Source organism: Rhopilema esculentum, chromosome 11, assembly GCF_057945365.1.
Source record: "Rhopilema esculentum isolate cy_ngs chromosome 11, ASM5794536v1, whole genome shotgun sequence".
Lineage (NCBI taxonomy): Eukaryota > Metazoa > Cnidaria > Scyphozoa > Rhizostomeae > Rhizostomatidae > Rhopilema > Rhopilema esculentum.
The window spans coordinates 13,346,578-13,359,433 of NC_142825.1; the positions used below are offsets into that span (position 1 = coordinate 13,346,578).

Genomic DNA, 12,856 nt, shown 5'->3' on the forward strand with positions numbered 1-12,856 from the left:
TAAATATTCCTTCGAGAATCCTTCTTCTATTTCCAGGGACGCCAGATAAGGGGGTGTGGGGGTACAACCGCCCCTGTTGCCCTTTGACAGAAGGGGCAAGGGTTGTTTTTAATAAAGTTCCTTTGAAACTGGCCAATTGTAATAATCAGAGAGATTCATAAAATTTCTGAACTTCTCAAAACATGTAAAATAATTCCTTATGCCGAAAGTTAGCCAATGTTGAAGGTAGCTACAGAAGATCGAAATAAAATTGCAGTTACGTATGAACTTTTAGAAGCTGAAAATTATCTTTCAAAAGCCCTTTTACTAAAGCCTGCACCCCCCCCCCCCCCCCTGTTGCCGCTTGGTCGTTCCGCCGTCCCTGTCTATTCCCTAGTAGGTCCTTGCCTTTGAAGCTACATTACAGGGGACACAGGATGTGAAAACGAGCTATAGTCCACTGTTGCTTTACAGGGGACAGAGAGCGGAGAAGTACCGTGGATACTCATATTCTATTGGTTAAAAGGCCATTTTCAAACCTGACTATAGCTTCACTATAGCTCGCGCCAAAAATTATAGTACGGGTTTCATTCTCTTCGGTGCCTTTTCCAGAGCAAATCCCCAGACCGACTATAGCTCGGAATATCCATTGTCGCTCAATTCTGGTTGGTTACTGTCAACAAAGAACGAAACTTCTGATTCGTCTAAGTTTTAATATTAGAACATTCTGCGCTAAGTGTTTTATATCTTATATGGAGAGGCATTGTGATGACACATTGCCAGCATTGCATATTTGTTAATCGCATTTGATAACCTATACCGCTGCTTTCAAATGTTGAGAGGAAAAATTAACACTTAACTTTGAATTCAATAAATCAAACACAGAGATTTTGACTATAGCTCGAGCTACAGTTGCTATAGTCTGGATCCGCTCCTGCATCGGTCAACATCTTTTAGATAACCCAGATTGTGCTAAACTCTATGATGACGACATGTTTAGGTTAATTGGCAGAGCCCGGTTGTCTTTTCATCTTGCAGTTTTGGAATCGATCTACATAAAAACAAAAAAGCCGCCATTGTGTAGACAGAAGGAGTTTGCTTTCTCGCTTGGACTCCAGTGGTAATTTTTCTTTAGACACGCGGCACTGATTGGTCAACTCAACTATACCGGTCTTGTGCTTGCGTTTGGCCTATTTCGATCCACAACTGGGCATATATTTCTCATCGTGTTCTTTTGGACCCTTATTCTGACATTTAATGTTCTGAGGCAGGGGCGCCGGAAGCACGGGGGTAGCGGTGGCAGCTGCCCCCCTGCCCTGACTCTATAGGGGCAGCGGGGGCAGCACTTTGCCCTTTCGAAAATGGCACTGTGTTTATGCGAATGGAATAAATATGTAAAATTTCAAGTTCTTTGGTGAGATAAAACATTAGTGCGGTTAGTAACAAAATGAAAGCAATTAAAACATTGGGTGCATTTGTTATGAACTTACATGCAATAATGCTATTTCTTACGGCAGCATTCTAAAATTTAGGAAATTACTGTAGAATAAGTTGAGTAGCGTAACTGAGGCATCTGGGGTTCTAAGCGAAAACTAAGATGGGGCCCAGAGAATGTCAAACACTAATGCAATATGTAACACTAATCCAAGTTATCTAGTAGAAGCCTCAATTGAAGTAATCTAAAAGCTTTTAAAAATGAGATTAACTTTAGCAAAGTCATCAGAATTTATAAGAAAGAAGATACCATACCAATAAAGAAGGTAACAAAGATGGAAACCCTTTGATAAATCATGACTTCAATTGAATGCCATAAAGATTGCCTGCCATAGCTCACAAGTCATTGCAATTGTACAATTCATTTGCACTTTCATCTGCAACTGCAGAACGTACTTTTAGCATCGTCACATCAACGTACTTTTAGCACAATGCAGCGTGATACGACACGACAATCAACAGTTAACTAAGCCTAATTTTGAACGGAGACATGCCATTTTGGTTGAAAAATTTGGACCCATAATTCCGCACATGTCTGAAAAAATGTTACCCATAATTCCGCAAACATGACGCAAAGTATGCACATAATTCCGCAAAGCAAATAACATTTTTAAAAGCACAACAAAATCATCAAACAAATTTTGCATATCCTTTGCCAAAAATCTCAATATTGCACATATTTCATACTTTCATTTCTAACTGGACATTCATTTTGTTAATGCTCAATCTCCCTCCTAATAATTTTGGAATATTTTATGAAAATGATACCCATAGTTCTGCACAAATTTAAAAAACTGATACCAATAATTCTGCACTTTTCAGAAAAAGGTACCCCTAAAAAATGGCACGTCCCCCTACCTTCAAACTTATAAAGGTACCCCCCTCCCCTTCAGCAAATGCCTAAACAACAGAATGGGAAACTTTCAGATTAAACATTTTATTGGTACCAAAGTATCATGTTATATCATTTTTTTGTTATAATGCTGATAATAGTCATTGAAAATGTGCCCTTTTGAGTAGCTGCCCCCGCCGCCTCAAAATGCTTCCGGCGCCCCAGCTCTGAGGAGTGTCAGACGAAAAGGCTTTTATGTTATATCCTATATGTTATAAAATGTTTGCTTTTTTAAAGCTATTCTTAATTCTTGTTGGACACAGTAAAAAGCTTCTATTAGTGCTAATGTATCTAGATAGACTGTTGATGTTTAAGTATCAAACAAATATTGCCAGAAAGTCATACTATATGTTCCTGACCTCTTTTCAATGAATACTTCTTTACGCCGCCCAGTTGCTATTACGGATCTTTTGCTTCATATCCTGTTGTTATCATACGCTGCAGATGACCATGCCTTTTGAGACCACATTTCGTTAACATATACACAACAGAGAACATCAAGATCACAATTACATGAACCATATTAGTCAGGCAGCATCAATCTAGCCAGCAAAGTACATTGGTCTAATCACGATTCAGTTGCAAAATGGGACGAATTAATTATATTAATTAAGGACTGGCCAAACGCTATTTTCCCTACTGCAGGGCAACGACAGATAAAAAAAGCATTTTTACGAAAATCTCCTTTTTCACATTATAACTTTGATATAACAGCTATTACAAATTTGGTAAAGGAATTTTGTGCAAATGATAAGCAAACCAGTAGAGAACAACAAGAAAAATGACCAAGGATATGTTTGACAAACGCAGCCTACAAAAATGCAAAAAATGCTTCTGTGATAAAAAATATTTTTTTAAAAAACGGCTTATGAATAAAAAATTGACTATTGAGAATTTCGAATAACTACGAACTACATCTTTACAGAAATTCGTTGATTTAAAAAAATTTGTATACATCTAAACAAACGAACCTCAAAAGGATCAATTAAATGGTTTGAATTATCGAATGCCCGATAATCAAGAACGTCGTTAACTCGAACTTTAGAAAAAAGTTTAGTTCGAGCTATTTAGAAACGATTTTATGTAAACCACAACAACAACAACAACAACAACAGCAACAACTAAATAAAAAAAGAATAAAAAATACTGAAATAGCAGTGCCTAAATCGCTCTTCACTGTAAAAGGTGCGAATGTCAGAATATCAGTTCGTTTTAGCGAAAGTTCAAGATATCGGGGTTTTGAGTTAAAAATTTTTTCTGTAAACGCCTTTTTCGTGTTTCTTGTTATCAAAAGAAGAATCGACCATGGATTGCATTGATAGAAACACTCTACAGTACGCCCTTCTTCTAGCCAGTAAGCTAATCCGAACATAATATTCCGTGGGCGTTGCAGTATCTTTCCACGAACTCGTCGCAGCCTTTAAAAACCGAATATCTTCCTTTTCTGCACTAACAGATAATTTTGGAAGGAGTTATTATTATAAAGTTATCAGAAACACATACGGCTCAAAATCAATGTGCTGATGCAACAAGTTGATCTTGATCAAATTAATTAATGATAGAATAATTATTACTTAACATGTGAACAATTTTGCTTAATTCTACTGAAACTGATATTATACACAACCTTTAACGCTTCAAGCTTTTTCTGAATACGTTACTATAAAAACAACATGCCGTAAATTCACAATAGTTTTGAATCATTCACATACTCAGCTTTGTTTAACAGCATATGATTCAACTTGGCATGCTCCAAATTGCAGTATTTCTATTTGTTTGTATAAAAACACCTACCTCGTTATTCATTTGAAAGGTTATTTTCGACATGGTAGAATATACAGAACAATATACCACAAAAATTAAATCTTTCCAGGGTGTTTGAACGTAGGTATCTTCTAGGTAGCATAACCCCGCCAAAAGACAATAAAATAGGGCCAAATCGATAATCACGCAGATATTCCTTGACACGTAAATAGACGCCTAACGGGCCGTAATATTCAGGTGTACAAAGAACATCTACTAGAGCATATTTATATTCGTCCGCGCATCAGCAATGTGACAAATCTTGCGTATACATTGTTTACAGATCCTGTATATGGAGTATATTACAGCACATGCTACTGACACTGGTTAGTAAGGAAGGGAACTCTGTAAATGAACATTGAACATAATGCTTGATGTTTTAGCTACACATGCAACACGTCTTCAACCTATGTTGGAAGTAAAGATGTACCCTAAGGATGCGGTACCTAAAGACTCATTGCTAACAATAAGCCATTGCGCAACGCAAGCATCCCATAATGCATTTTCAGACAGTCTGAAATCAATTATGGTTAATCAGTAGAAGTTTACTGCCATTGTTTGGATTGTCGCCTGGATAATTTGCCACAGTCGCAAAGGTTCATTGTTAGCAATGAGTCTTTAAAAAATGCTGGTTTCAAATAACAACACACGAGAACAATTATATAACCAAGCAACGTACTCCCTCCTAAATATTGGCCTCAACTACGTCTACAGAAAGCTCTTTAAAAAAATCAAAAAGCTCTACGAAAGAAGGTCTTTCATTGGGTTGTTTTGCCCAGCATCTCATTAGAAGAGAAAAAACGTCTTCGGGGCAGGCATCTGGTCTCGGGAGATATCTAAATTGCTTCCTGGAATCCTCAAGCATGGACAGTGCATTATCAATAACTTGCTGGTCCGAAAGCATTTGATAAGGCTGTTCAGATGCGAACATGAATATTTCCCAAACTGTCACTCCAAATGCCCAAACATCAGTCATTGATGTGAACTTTCCTGGAAATAATCAATACAACGTCACTTTAAGAAAAAAGAGCTTATCAAGTACAAGAACTACCAGTTACATTGTTTAATCTTGAATGTGCATTTTGTACTATTAGTTTCTAACGCATCTTATCAGCATCATTATATAGACAGGGTATGCCAAGGTCTTCTTCTCGATTCCAAAGGCCCGGCCTTTCTAGCTGCATCAGCTGCTTCACCCAAAATGGTTGCAGCTTGATTTTAACTGTCTCGGGGACATATTTCCATCCCACTCAGGCTTGAAAAAACAGATTTTGCATTTTTTTCTATATAAACTGTATTCCAATGAAGTCCGCCCCCCTGAATATAGTCCTCCAAAATATCAACCCCCTAAAACGGTGATTCAACCGTTTTAAGCCATGGACTTATATTCGGAATTTCACGGTATCGTCCACCTTTTAAATGTCCCCAGAACAATAAACGCTCTAAAAAAAATTGTTGAGGTACAATAACTAAAAATGACTTTGAAAAAACCACACATTTCGAAACATACTAAACCTTTTCGTCTGATAATCGTCAAAGTATAAAGCGTCAGAACATAGATTTAGTTGGTCAAGTTCAGAGTTGAGTTTTTACTTGGAACAAATCATTAGTGCCTCAAAGATTTAGGGATAGAATAAAATAGCATGTCCCTTTCAAAAGTGGAAACAAAGCTCCTCCCAAAGGCAACGGCCTCCTGGGTCTTGCAGATCAACAACAATAACTTAAATATACAATTCCGCTATCCGACGTTCGGCGGCGTTTACTAGAAAACCATGCTAAAAATTATAGCGACAACAAAGCAGATAGTCGTTCCATCTAAAGTGAGAAAACCTGCTATTGTGTAGACAGAAGGTGTTCCACCCTATAACTCAACTGGTACTGATTGAGCAACCTCAACAGTCCAGACCTGGTTATATATATTTCCTAGCGTAGAGATTTTGATCTTTGATCTGAAGTTTTACACTCTGAAAATGTCAGACGAAGAGCTTTAGTATGTTTCAAAATGTTTGCCTTATTCAAAATAACTCTAAAAGTTTAAAATCCAACCAAGATATTCCGTATAAAATGCACCCAGCTTGTAATTCGTATGTGTCAATAATTTTTGCAGTTGTTTTGTAAGTGTTTTTTCTTATATTGCACTTTTAGCCTTAATGAGCTGGTAGCAGACAATAAGCTTCCTCGGCGTTGTCGACATTGTAAATCTTGGTGCTCTGTTTGTGCAGCTAGACTTGAGAGACAGAGCTTACTTATATATTGTTTTAGTCTGATTCAAATTTTAGCATTGGGTCTTCATATTGAATTTTTCACGCAAGGAATTTCCGTAGTTGCAAACCATAAGACTCGTCATATTTCTATTTTTCAAATGCTTGTGACATTTGTATCAAGAGATTCGCTTCGCAATGATGTAATTAAATGTAGGGAGGTGTATTACTGTTCTTTATGTATAAATCTCTATTTCAACCAACCAATCATGTTGATCGATTTTTACAAATTTTCTGAGTTCTGGACTTTTTCACAATTCAATTTTTTTAAATTTTTTTTTTCCTTCGAGTACTGAAGTTTCTTAATTTTTCCTGATTTACCAGCACGCCTTTCAAAAAATAAAAAGTTTCTCATAAAATAAATTGAGTGTACGCTTGATAGTGGAATATCCAAATAAAAGCATCTCACCGAAGTATAGACATTCTGGCGCCATCCATCTGATTGGCAATGTAGCCTTGCCCTCTATTCTGTAATACTGCTTTGAGTAAAGGTAGCGCGACATCCCAAAATCAGCAATTTTCACTGTCAATGCTTTACCAACCAAACAGTTCCTAGTTGCAAGATCACGATGTACAATACCCTTAGATGAAAGATAGTCCATTCCTGCTGCCACTTGCTTTGCAATGTAAAAAAGAGACTCGTCTGTTAGGAGATCTCCAGTTATTTGACTAGTCCTGATTCCATTTGCATTGCAGTTGCCAAGGCTAACATGCTGCAAGAATTGCAATAAATCCCCATTCTCCATGTATTCAACTACCATACACTTGGGTTCATCGTAGCAAACCCCAATTAGCTGAACAACATTCACGTGCTCTAATCTAGCCATTACATTTGTCTCTTTCATAAATTCGTTTTCAACTGATTTTTCCATTCCGGTTTTTAATGTCTTCACAGCAACTTTCGTCAGGGCTCCGAATGAGGAACTGAATCTCTTAGTGCTTTGAATGACGTCATCTAGATCCTCTACCTCGCATATATGCACTTCCCCAAACTGTCCCTCTCCAATTTTTTCTACATAGTTCAACAGGTGTCGAGGAAATTCTGGTATTCTAACAATGGTGTGCTCACCTATAATGCTAGGATCAGCGTATAAACTAGAGCCTGTTACAGCCTGATATGGGTTCTCATATATCTGTGAACCAGCATAAATTGGCTCACGATTACAGCTGAAACCATCATCATCAGGCTGAGAGTACTCAACAGTTGGTTCATAGATATTACCTGCATCAGGGATAACAGCAGCGTTATTGTTCGTCCTACCGTTTGATTTGCTAAACTTCTCTATAACTGGTGCTGCATAAACTTCACTATAACTGGCAAACTGTTCGCCTATTTCTGCTGCTCTTTCAGCATCTTCCACCATAACTAGAGACAGTCGTTCTGGCTCGTCTAGAAAAAGCCCAGGAGTAAAAAACTTGTCTCAAGAGGACATCACTAATTCATGAAAATTACTATGGAAAAATTTTGACACCTCTTGAAAGAACATGAATGTTGTTTTAAAAGATGCATTAAATGAGTAAGAATATAAAAAACCTGAATTCTTACACAAATAAGTAGCACAATTTTATTAACCTATAGAATGATCACAGTAAGCAAATTTTTATACAGGAGTCTCAAAGTATTATGGAACACTATTGCAAGATAGCCTTACACTAATATTGCCCTTCTTAAAATTTGCCAGCAAAAAGTCATAGTGAGAAAAAACAATTTTAAACATATCACAACCTTGAACATAAACAAAATATAAATTTTATAAAGTATTTGGTACGTTAGCATGAGAAAACACACCTTTGGGATTAACCATGGAGTATGTAGCCTCAATTTTAACATGAAACTTATTTTTTGGTGTGCTTTGTTGACTCTGGAAACACGAGCTTATTTTTGATCTGCGCCAATACAAAATGATTCCTATCACCACCAAAACAATAACAACCACAACTGGTATGATTATCAGCATCAAATTTGGATTCTTCTCTTGGTCATAAGAAACAATGGTTGGTGCTGGAATAAAAAACAATGAAGCAATTTTAGCTATCAATGACAAAGTCAGCAAACTTGCAAGAGAACTAGCATGCCTAATGTCTGAGTTGGTAAGTCAAAATTGTTAAATTTTTCACATTGTAAATTTTTTAATAATTGTATATTTTTTAACATTGGCAATTGTTTATAACACCAAATCAAAGTATGGCCTTGTTTTGAAACTGACTCTGGACTGGAATCTCTATGTAGCCAGAATCACATAGCCAGAATCCATTGTGATTCTGGCTATGTAAGACGCACTACCCAAAGATTGGAGGATAGAATAAAACAACATGTTCCATCTAGTATTAGAAACAAAACTCATCCCTAAAGAGAACAGCCACCTCGGTCTTCCAGATCTAAAAGTACAACTAAAACCTGCAATTCTGCTATGGGGCAGCACTTACTGGAAAAACTAGACTGTGCAAAAAACTATAATGGCGACATCTTTCGGATTATTGATCAAAAAGCATGATCGTTGTTTCATCTAGCAGTTTTGGAATCTATCTACATAGGCACAAAAAAATTGTTATTGTGTAGACAAAAGGAGTTCGTTTTCTGATTGGCCTATTTCTATCCACAACTGGGTATGTATACTTCCTAGGGTAGAGTTTTCGATCTATGTTCTGACGTTTAAAACTCTGAAGGGCATCAGACGAAAAGCTTTAGTTTACTCCTATGTTTGCTTATTTCAAAGCCATTTTCAAGTTTTGTAACACCAAAAGATTGTTTGAGTAACACTGTTCATCGCTTTGCTAGAATACACACAGGATCATGCAAACAACTTTGTCCATAATTTTTCAAGTTTGGAAGAAAATCTTTCCAAAGTCTGTTGCTCATGCTAGGTTGACAGCAATTCATAACAAGAAAATGTTGCAGCACACACAAGGCCATCACATACAGTGCCATCAACTGCCTTGCAAGAACCCTCACTGTTATATACACATACAAACTTTGCATGAACAAGGTTCCTGGTCACCCTACTCACAATTTTAACCTTGCATCACCTGTAGCTGTCATGGTTTCTGGTTACCGTTCCAAAACCTTGCAATCTCAAGGCAAAATTCTGCTGCAAACCAACAACAAAAGTCAGAAGATGACTAAAATTGTTGGGCAAATCAATGAAACATTGAACATTGATTTTCTTAGCTATTGGACATTTCACCAACATTTTATATTTCATCATTCGATTCAACTCACTGACTCCCTCAGAGGAGGAGGGAGGGTTAGGGCTGGGGTCTTTTGAGCTCTGTTGTGACCATTATCAATGAGTTACAATGAACTTCATTGCATCTCTTGCCTTTGTCTTTTATCCATAATCACTTAAACAATCACATATCCATAGTTTACCCTAATTTTTGCGTACACAATTAGTATTGTAATTGAGTTAGTCTTATCAATTAATTGAATCAATGAAAAGGTAATTTATCAACATCATAACTTTTTTGCCATTTAAAAACAAAGTGATTTATCAATAAACATTATCCTTACAAAGATCAAAGTTTGAGAGAATGCATATCAAAAGTGACCTGGCAAGCTGGATCTTTACATTCAATGGAAATAAAATTGTTGTTAGCTTCTTTCAAAATTAACCATAAGCAATTTAATCATGTTTTATTACAAATTTTTGACTCTCTATTGGAAATAAAGGCAACTTTATTATTAATATGAAAATTTGTTTGAAAATGAATATATAGTAGTTATTCGAAAACTTACTGGCATTTGTCTGTTGTGTATCCACAGTGCTGGAAACTGATGACCTCGGGACAATTGTGGTTAATTGTTTGATGTTAGTCACAGGCTTGGTGGTTGAAATTTTATTAGAGGAGCACCCTAAACATCCAAGAACTTCCAATCTTATACACTTTGGATTTGCATTGAAAAGAGGCAACAACCTCAGATATCGTCCACATAATGGTGGATTAAAGGACAACAATTCTGCCTTGTTATTTTTCAAATTTTGAGTCAAAAGATCCTAGAAGGAAAATATACACATATTGATGCTATGTAAAGACTCACTTATTGACAAATCTGTAGAAAATTGTGGTAAATATATCAAAAATAAAACTAAGAATGCACCTTTCAAAAAGGCATTCAGCAATACCAGAACAAAAACATGTCTTCTTCATATTAGTATGAAGAATAAACAAACATAAAAACATATTAGTATGAAGAATGTATGAAGAACAGCATGGTTCTTGTTATAGATGAGATTTAAAAAAGATGTATATATTTTTGCTCATAGATTTCATCTGTGCTTTTGACATTTTCAGCTTTTTAAATGACTTAGATCCAAGTTTCTCCTAGCTCATAGTATGCTCACAACTTATAAAATGCTGGCAGCTAGATGTAGTCAAAACCATACATGTTTTCCAACCTGGCCAACCCCATGCTTTTCTATAAGAACCTGAATATTAATCTCTTACCACATTTCCAGCCCCGTCTTTGTAGTATCCAAAAGCAGTAGATGCATTGTCCCTCCACTGTATTCTAATCTTGGTTCCATATGAGTAGACACTTGAATTCTTTAGTCCTTGTAGAAGAATACCTGAAATTGTATGATCAACACCAAGATCGACTTGCAAGTAATAATTTTGATTGAAAACACCGTTGTCATAATCAGAGCCACCACGTGTACACCATCCAGACTCGACATTATATCTAGATTGCTGAGGTCTGTTATCGCTGATAGCACCCCCATTGCTGATTTGGCTGTCCTTTATTGCACCACTTTCCATACCAAGACTTTTGTTGCAACCTAAAAGGAAATTATATTGGATCTCAGCAATTTGACAGGCAATACACATTTCTGGCATCGGTTTTTTACTGCTCCAACTTCTATCTTCCAAAATCAAAATTAAATTATTTCATCTTCATTTCTTCGAATGTCACTTTTGTCAAACGTTTTTTTACATTGATTTAATTAATGTTTTTTTATTGATTCAATTCGCAATGATTTAATCAATATAAATCAATGTTTTTTTTCATATTTCGTAAATGAGGCCTAACTGAATTTAGTTCGGAAAGTAAGCATCGATCAGGGAGTTTTATAGCTCAAATAAGCTATAAGGAAGACTTCAAATGTCCTTTATAACAAGGTACCAATAAAACTTACCTATAACTTGCGAAAATCGACAGTATCCAATAAATGCCATCAGCAAATACTTCTCGAACAAAAGACTCACCACCATCACAACAGCTTGTTTTAATGGACAAAATACAAAATTTTAGCACCAACTAAGGCAATAACTTGAGAATCAATAACTTGAGACTAAAATAGCTTCTTATAACTAAAAAAATGTTCAAAACATCATCTACTTCACTTCCTTATTCACATCTATAAACATCACTCTTTCAAAGTCGGATTATTCATTTGCTTTCTGACCGGAAGGGCTGGCTTGAGTCTCCCTTCCTAGTAAGATCACAAGGAGTCGAGGTGGAGGAGATGATTTGACAATGCAGAAGTGATGACGTCATTAAATTGCTGGGTGGGGATGGTCACCTGTGACCTGACCTTTATATACAGGGGACCGATAAATATGGGTACCGCATTTCCTCTAAAGAACGCCGCGGCGTTTATTACTAACTCAAAATTTTGGGTGTGGCGTTCAATAGAGGGCGGCGTTGATCAGAGGGCGCCGTTCAATACAAAATGAAAAGTTTGTCAAATGAAAAATGACAAGAAGAATGCGACGAAAAAAGATAAAAAGAATGTCAAGTCAAGTCAAGGAATGTCAATATCCCTGTTTCCGCCAGAGTCCTCGTCTCTATGAGATAAAAACTTGCATGGCTTTCGAATAATAAGCGTTTAAACGATTCCTTACTTCTTGCTTGGTGTGTTTTCTAATGAACGCCGCTTTTCAAGATGCGGCGTTCAACAGAGGGTGGCGTTTATCAGAGGGCGGCGTTTTTTCCAACTGGTTGGCTGAAGGTGTGGCGTTCAATAGAGGTCGGCGTTTATCAGAGGGCGGCGTTCATTAGAGGAAATACAGTACCTGATTTGAAAATATACCTTTCTGATGCTTTTTTGGTTCAATGGGCTTCAGCTAGCCATAGAAATGGAAACTTCGCTTTTAAAGAGATTAGATTCGTTTTGATGTAGATAGAGGCTAAGAATTCGAAAATTATTTTCAGTTCTTTACATCATATTTAAAGTTCAGCTTTTAAAAGTTTTTGTTAATTTTGTATGTAAATATAGTTGTATCAATGTGGATTTACTGTTATGTTGCAATAAATCTGAGCATTTTTCAAGTATTATGCGCCTGCAACAAGTATGGGGGAAGAATGTGTCTCTGCTGCTTAACCGGGGCAAAGTCCATATAAAGTGGAAATTATAAGAAAAATGAGTACAACGTATTGTAATAGAATCGTGAATCATACATGGAAAAAGAATTACACCCTCAAAAT

General features: G+C 36.5%; 1 protein-coding gene across 1 annotated transcript; it reads right to left on the reverse strand.

Moving 5' to 3' along the window:
- Window positions 1-2,917: 2,917 nt before the first annotated feature.
- LOC135693358 (uncharacterized) lies at window positions 2,918-11,852 on the reverse strand. The gene is made up of 6 exons (XM_065211811.2): window positions 11,565-11,852; window positions 10,876-11,207; window positions 10,166-10,424; window positions 8,219-8,431; window positions 6,839-7,819; window positions 2,918-5,158 (listed from the first exon to the last, which is right to left on the reverse strand). The coding sequence occupies exons 1-6, from the start codon at window positions 11,638-11,640 to the stop codon at window positions 4,854-4,856; spliced, it is 2,166 nt and encodes a 721-aa protein (XP_065067883.2). The 5' UTR covers window positions 11,641-11,852; the 3' UTR covers window positions 2,918-4,853.
- Window positions 11,853-12,856: the final 1,004 nt, after the last annotated feature.

Excerpts from the sequence above, each read along its gene's own strand:
- LOC135693358 (XM_065211811.2), bottom strand. The coding sequence starts at position 11,640 with ATGGTGGTGAGTCTTTTGTTCGAGAAGTATTTGCTGATGGCATTTATT. Across the intron at positions 11,208-11,564 it reads TCGATTTTCGCAAGTTATAG|GTTGCAACAAAAGTCTTGGT; the intron begins GTAAGTTTTATT and ends ATTTCCTTTTAG. Across the intron at positions 5,159-6,838 it reads GCCAGAATGTCTATACTTCG|GAAAGTTCACATCAATGACT; the intron begins GTGAGATGCTTT and ends GATTATTTCCAG.